Here is a 7,770-nt window from a genome sequence, read left to right as displayed (position 1 = left end):
CAGGGAGTCCTGCACCATCAGGGAGTCCAGCACCATCAGGAAGTCTGGACATGTCTGTGGTCAATACCTTAATATTTTGTGGATGGAATAAAAACAGAACTTTAGACCTGATGACAGTAATTGATGAGCACTTTTACACAACCAACAGGATTAAATGATGTCTTATTGTGTAATAATCCTTTTGTTTTGTAGGACTGGTTCTTTCTGCTTCCTGTGTCTGATTGTCAAACTGGATCTGGGAAATAATCGTGTCTAAATTTTATTAATAATCAGACTAAAAAAAACACATCTGGGAGAAAATGTTCTTAAAGTTGTTTTACTGGAGGAAAACCAGAAGACTCCATGTGTCCCCCGTCTCTCATAGGGACAGCTGGGGACACAGCTGGGGACACAGCAGCTCTCTGTGATCCTGAAAGGACTAGCAGGTAAAGAAATGGACGTTTGTCCATCTTGTTTAAAGAAAATAAATATAAACTGTTTTTATTTAGATTTATTGATGCTTTAGTTTCATTTTTAGATCCTATCAGCTGTGGCTCTGGTTTCCAGTTAATTTGATGTTTTTGCTCCCGTTTGTCTGGTTTTAGAGCGTTTCCCGCTCTCGGTGCTCCGCTCTGACTTTAGTCATCAAACCAGTTCTCAGGACGTTTTACTTCCTTCTCATAAAAGCTTTTCTTTGTTTCTCAGAAAGTGAAGTCATCTTGTCAGTCCACCAAGGAAACTAATCCCCTTCTTATCTAACTTCACATAAACTGTTTTTATAGTTTTAATACTTTATCAGCACTAAACTACTTCAAGGGAAGTTTTCATCTTTTAGGTCTACATTTATTTTTCTAGAAATAAATACATAAATAATCTGTTTATTTGAAGTGAATTAAACAAGCCAACAGGATGATAAGGTAATTACACGGCAGGTAACTGATCCTGTTTCTGGAATGTCTCAACACTAATTAACTGTTGTAATGACTAAATTATAATAAACTTTAGATAAATTGGTTCCTTTACAAATAAAAAGTTAAAGTTGGTTTTGAACAGAAAACTGCAGACAAAGAAAAAGAACAGGATCCAAAGAGAACCGAAGCTTCTGTTTGAGATCGAGGCCGAAACTTTCCAAGAGCTAAAGATGGAAACATTCGGCTGCGAGAGGATTTATCAGCTCAAGAAAGAGTCCAGATAAATTACCTGCTAAATCAAAGATGTTTAATCCCATTCAATCATTAATAGTTTTATCTTTTTGAATATATTCCATCTTTCAGGGACCAGAAGGACCCAAAGGGGTCTTTTTCAGTCCCAGCGTGTCTCTGAGAATAAATGTCTCCATCATGTTCATTTTTTTAGTTAGAAGAAGAAGTTGTTTCTCACAGCTTTAGTTTTATTAAATACGATTTGATCAAATTGTCGGCGACAGTAAAAGCAGACATTTGATCTTATTTCAAACAGAAACCAGCGTTGCTGTTTTCTTGTTTTTGTATTTTATCCTTCAGGTCAGAAGCTGATTATCTGATCAGTAATTTTAGTTAAATACAGGTTTGAAAATGTTTCTTGTTTACTGCTGGAAAGTTTTTATTTGTTTCCAAACTTTAATGTTTGTTGCATCAAATTTTAATTACCTAAGGAGATCTTTTGTAGTTTATTTTTGTTTTATTTTTACAGTATTACTTTTACACTCTAGTCGGGGTTCATGAAGAGAACTGAAGTGAAACAAAGAGTCAAATGGAGACGTGAAGACGTTAAATCCAGCCGTTTGTGTCGGAGAGGTTCAGGAATGCTGAAGTTTGCCTGAAGCTTCACAGAAAGTTTATTGTGTTGTTGGCAGCAGGCCTTCGTTTAATTATCTCTGTCTTCAAATATGAAACCAATCAGCTGACTGTTTTCAGCTCGTTTACTGAAGACGGGAAGAATCAGATCTAAAACTGAAAATGACGTATCACCTTTCTTTCTTTATTTGTGCCTCAAATAACACAAAGAACCAGTTAAGCCTTCTTTTCTGCCGTGACTCATATCTCCAAATAAACTTCACAGCATTCTTCTGTTGAGACGTCCTCCAGCGGCGATGCAGGTAAAGAACTAAAATCCTGGCGATGTGTGGGCGTGGCTTGGACAGGTGACGTGTGGGCGTGGCTTGGACAGGTGAGAGTTTGTAAAACAAAAAGAAGAGAGTTATTCTGTTGGAACAGCTCTGCTGAAGTTCTCCTGCAGTCATGAAGTTTTGTAAAGTGATGTGGTTCGCAGCTGCCCTGACTCTCCTGACCGAAGGTAAGAATCACACCTGGATCATTTTTTCATCATTCAGTAAATTTAATTTATTGCTCAGTTATGTAAACAAAAATAATTAGCAATGAAACATATTTGTTTAATTAGTCAAACTTTATTATTTAAACCTTTTCCAGGCACAAATGCATAAAGACAGAAATGTTTTTATTCCCTTGAGAGATTTTTCTTGTGCTAAAGACAGTTTTTATTATCTGGTCGGTTTAATTGATTAAACTTTAGATGTTTAGTGACTTTTTATCTGTAAATACTTTAAAAACTGTGCGTTTGATTTAAAAATGTCTTTCCTGATTTAAAGAAGAAGAAAAAAAAATAATGTTACAAAACCTTTACCATAAATGTAACAGTTTTTATTTCCTGGTGACTAAAAATCAAGTTTCTCACTTAAATTTTTTTTTTTTTTAATTTCAATTTGAAGCTTAAATGAACGGTTCCTGAACTGTTTTTCTCAAAAAACTGAAGATTCTTTACTGTTGAGCCAAACATGGAGCTGATGTGTTCATATAAACCAAATTAGAAATAAAACCGATCTAATTTCAATTTTCTACTCAAGTCAAAAAGTTAAAATCTGCAGATGTTTTAATTCTTCTGTTTCCTGCAGATAGACCCTTTTTTTCTTAAATCTACATCTCAGAACGTCTCAGTGGCCGGACTGACAGGAAGGTTCTTCAGATACGTTCACTGAGGTGAAGCCAGGAAAAGTTGGGAATAAAATATTAAATATCAATCCAGAGCAAACAGGAAGGAAGTGGTGAAAGGTGTGTGCTGAAAAACCAAACTTGCTTTGATGACTTCACTAATTTCTTCATCGAAGGTCTCAGAAATTATATACGAATGAAACAACATGTGGGCCCAAAGCAGACCTTTGAGGAACCCCACAGGTGAGAAGAGCTGCAGGGTTTCCACCAAAGGACTTCCAGGTCCGGTTCAGGACCAGTTCTTTGTGTCCTGATTGCTCCGGCCCTGAACAGTCTTTGATCAGAATCTGGACCGCGGTTATAGAAACTGCTGTTATTTTCCTTCCTGCTTAAAATTATTCCAATTTGTCATTAAACCTGGCTGGCCACTTTAGTGTTAATAATTATATCCACCTTCATTTATTCTTTAGATTAGTTCTATTTTACCTTGATCCTTCCTCAAAGATAAAGTCTGTGGCATGTTAAAGTAACCCAACAACAAAGAGTCGGTTCAGCTGCTGTCGTCCTCCAGGAGTCAGGAAGGCTCTCAGCCTCCTGCTTGTCTGATGAACGTCGGGTCATTCTGTTCTCGGAGCAGCTTCATCCTTCTCGTTTCTCCCAGGGGTTTGCTCCAAGTGTCGTGTGATTGGTCAGAAGTTGTTGTGGGCGTGGCTAAGCTTTAATGGAGCCATTTAGCTTCTGCTGCTCCTCTGAGAAGCAGCTGGAGGCTGTTAGGAAATACAGCCGTCTTTACAGCTGTTCCAACAAAACTTAGAAACCTCTGAACTCTGAAAGACCGCAGAGACAGAGGAGACTCCTCATGGCTGTGTTTAATAAACACATCTGGTCATGGTGAGGGAAGCAAACATCTGTATAAGGACAGGAGAGCAGTTTTAACTCTGCAGGAGCTTCCTGGGACTTCTGATCCGAGTGTCTTGTGGACGATGGAAGTTGTGTTAGAAAATGAACGTTTGTGACAGCGAACCGACCTCCTGATTTCTAACAGAGTAAATCCAGTGGAGGACGATGGAGCCGGAACCTTAAAAAGCCAAAGACAGACAGAAAGTTCAGCGCAGGTTTTACACGACTTCAGCTCTGCTGTCCTGCACACAACTGAGGTCAAAGCCTGTGGGGGCCCTGCCCCGTGTGTGGGGGGCCCTGCCCCGTGTGTGTGGGGGTCCCTGCCCCGTGTGTATGTGGGGCCTTGTCCTGTGTGTGGGGGGGCCCTGCCCTGGTTGTCGGGGGCCCTGCCCTGGTTGTTGGGGGCCCTGCCCCGTGTGTATGTGGGGCCTTGTCCCATGTGTGGGGGGGCCCTGCCCTGGTTGTCGGGGGCCCTGCCCCGTGTGGGGGGGGCCCTGGTTGTCATCATCATTACTTGTATTGTAATTTTTTTTATTTTGGAGGAGCTCTTGGAAACACCAACCATTGTGCTGCTGCATCACAAACACAAAGTTTCTAAAATAAACTGATGTCAGTCGATCCACCCTAACTAACTCTGACCTGTGTGGATAAACTTTCTCTCTGTGATTCTCTGAAGAAACTGAAAAGACTAAAGAGCAAACATTTATCAAAAGAGAAATTAAAGGTGATGACATGGTTCTAACCAGTTCTTTGCAGAAATGTTGATGTAGAACCAGAAAAGAAGCAGCTCCAGCACTAGAACAGCTTTGTCCCCATCAGTGAAGAAAGGAACAAGCAGAACCTGAGGGTTAGGATAGTTTTAAACTGCACTCAGTCACAAACAGAACTGTTTTTATGTTGCAGAGAGTTCAAATGTACAGAGGGTCAGTGAACGTGCCACAGTTCTCAACAAAAATGGGTACAAGTTGTTCAGGACGTTTATTATCATTTCAACAACAATAAAAACAACCTAAAACTATGTTGGAAAAACCAGTTCACATACTTATGAGACGAAGCAGTAAAACCAGTCTGAGACACATGGAGACGCAGCAGGCAGGTAGATGCGTGGAAAGGTTTCTGTGCAAAACGAAAAGACGCGGAGCACCAGATTCCCCCCTTCTGACAATAAACACCAACAAATTTACTCAGAACCCTCCCCATGAGGAGCAGAGCTCTTCCCCCACAGCTCCTCAGAACATCTCCTCATGGTGTGGATCACGGCCGGTTCTCTGTGTACAAGAGGCTGGTCATGGTCTGAGCTTCTTCAGAACTTAAAGACCTGCTGAAGAGAGGAGAAACGATGAAAACATGCAGGATAGTGTTCCTTGAGAACCAGGGTTGGGAACCACTGCTACAGGGCACTCTGGATTGTAAGGCGAACTGTCAATGAATGGTCCATTTTCAAACTTCTGTCATATATAAGGCACATTAAGCAAAACAAAACAGCCCCCTGTCTTTTTGGAGAACACTGCACCGACGTAAGCGTCACGTATAAACGCCTCCAACGCTCGCTCAGGTCCGTGCACGGAGCCGTGCGCGACGATAACTGAGCCTTAAAGCTGCCAGCGGTGCAGCTTTGTAGTTTACTGAAGTCGTACTAAAACATCACGACTTCTTACATATAGAAAGTGCTCCGGATTATAAGGAACACTGTCGTTTTTTGAGAAAATTGAAGGCTTTTAAATGCGGTACATGATATATTTGATGTTTCAAGACTTTTGTTTTCTGTTTTTCAGAGTCTGAGTCTCAGCTTTCTGGTAAGCCCATTTTTCTGTGCACCAATGCTAACTACCTCTCCATCTGAGTCATGTTTACAGGTTCACATCATTATTTTATGTCAAATTTAAAATACCAAACAGCATCTAAAAAAATGCAAAACTTCCAGACCCATTATGAGATGAGATTAGTTTTGCTGATGGTGTCTACAGTATCAAGCAGGTGTTAAATATTTTGTGAGTGCTGCAAACAGTTAATCCAGAGATTTTCCTCCATCTCTCCTCAGATTGTGGTCGACCTCCTCTGAACACCAGGATCGTTGGAGGCCAGGACGCTCTTGCAGGCAGCTGGCCCTGGCAGGTCAGTCTGCAAAAGACAAATCATTTCTGTGGAGGATCTCTGATCAACAACCTGTGGGTCCTGACTGCTGCTCACTGCATCCCAAGGTGAGCAAAGACACCAGACCCAATCAATAACCTCACAATTAATCCATTTAGCCAATCAGGTGTGATGTTCTTAGAATCAGGCTGAAGAACTGACAGAATTCCTGCACAATTTATCTTTCAAAATTCTAAACATTTTAGACAAATTTTCAGATTGTTCAAACAAATTTTGAGCCATTTCTTGTTTTATACATATATAAAGTACACAATCTAGTCTGTATAGATTGATGAGTTACAACAAAGATTCTTCAGGACGACAGGTCAGGGGGAAATATCATCATCCCCACCATCCGAGTACGGGTTAAGATCAAGCCCATAACTAATAAAGAGCATCGTCCCTCATGGAGGAGGCTGGAAGCTTAGATCAAGACAACATGCAGAGAAATCAGCTGTCAGAGCAACAGAAAGGTGCACTGAAACAGGATCCACCACAGAAATACCACAGCTTATTTTTTTTTTAAATTTCTTTATTTGCACAATAAGAAAAATACACAACAAAAAAAACAAAAAAACAAAACAACATTATATTCTACATTACTTTACATCATAAAAACCAATGTGCCGGAGAATTGCCAAAAAACCCTCTAGGAGCTTGAAAAGCGTCAATCTCCATTTAAACAAATAATTTAAAAACATTTATCTATTATAAAAATACAGTGTTAAAAACATTTCTTTATATAAACAATTAAAAAAAAACATTTAATAAACAAACCCATATGGGAAATTCAAACACATCAGAAGCAACGATTTGACTCTCTGATTGAACTGTTCTTTAGAAACCTCAATGAGGGATTTAGGAAGACTGTTCCAAATCTTTGATCCTCTGTATAAAACACTAAACTGTGCTTGAGTTATGCGAGAGTATGGAGGTCTAATAAGACAACTACCACGAGTCGAATACTGGTGAAATTCATTATTAAAAGTAAAAATATTACAGAAATGTTGAGGAAGTAACTTTTTTATAGAACTATAAACAAATAAAGTAATTTGAAATTGATTAACTTGATAAACAGTTAAAATACTTGCCTGATCAAACAACAACTGTGAGGGGTGTCTACGATTTACACAAAATATTATTCTTAAAGCTCGCTTCTGTAGTCGAAAAATAGATTCTAATTTAGATGGATGGGTGCTAGCCCAAGCAATATTACAGTAATTGATATATGGATACAGCATTGAATAATACAACATAGTTGCAACTTTTTTGTTAATCAGATGCCGAATTTTACCTAGTATACCAACAACTTTGGCTATTTTTGTACTTACAGCACTAATGTGAGGTTTCCAGGATAGCTGATCATCTATCATGACACCAAGGAAACGTGTGGATTTAACATTATTAATGAAAATATTATCAATTTGTATTTGCAATGTAGATTTAAATGTATAAGGCTTAATACTAAATATTATATAACTTGTTTTTTTTTGTTAAGTGACAATTTATTGGACTTAAACCAAGTGGATAACTTGTCAAGTTCGCCATTAACTACCTTTATTAGAGTTTCAAGGTTTTTATGTGAATAAAATACACTTGTATCATCTGCAAATAAAATTATTGAAAGTTTATCTGAAACATTAGAGAGGTCATTAATATATAGTAAGAATAACAGGGGACCCAAAATGGAACCCTGTGGTAAACCACACTTTAAGAGAAGAGGAAGTGATTCTGTCCCATTATAATTTACAGTTTGATACCGGTCTGAGAGATAACTTGTAAACCAAAGTAGTGGCTTATTTCGTATACCATAATGTGAAAGTTTTTTTTA

General features: G+C 38.8%; 1 protein-coding gene across 2 annotated transcripts in view; it reads left to right on the top strand.

The window, feature by feature from the left end:
- The first annotated feature begins 2,136 nt into the window (after positions 1 to 2,136).
- LOC108249130 (transmembrane protease serine 9-like) overlaps positions 2,137 to 7,770 on the top strand; it is a 28,586-nt gene continuing 22,952 nt past the window's right edge. For both annotated transcript variants that reach the window (XM_017438306.3, XM_017438307.3), the window contains exons 1-3: positions 2,137 to 2,253; positions 5,582 to 5,602; positions 5,848 to 6,007. In XM_017438306.3, coding sequence (XP_017293795.1) covers positions 2,199 to 2,253; positions 5,582 to 5,602; positions 5,848 to 6,007 — 236 coding nt within the window. In that variant the 5' untranslated portion in view covers positions 2,137 to 2,198. The remainder of the gene's footprint in view (positions 2,254 to 5,581; positions 5,603 to 5,847; positions 6,008 to 7,770) is intronic.

Source organism: Kryptolebias marmoratus, linkage group LG12 (genome assembly GCF_001649575.2).
Source record: "Kryptolebias marmoratus isolate JLee-2015 linkage group LG12, ASM164957v2, whole genome shotgun sequence".
NCBI classification, from domain to species: Eukaryota; Metazoa; Chordata; class Actinopteri; order Cyprinodontiformes; family Rivulidae; genus Kryptolebias; species Kryptolebias marmoratus.
The sequence above is the reverse complement of the archived record's forward strand: the minus strand, read 5'-3'. Positions and strand labels throughout refer to the sequence as shown.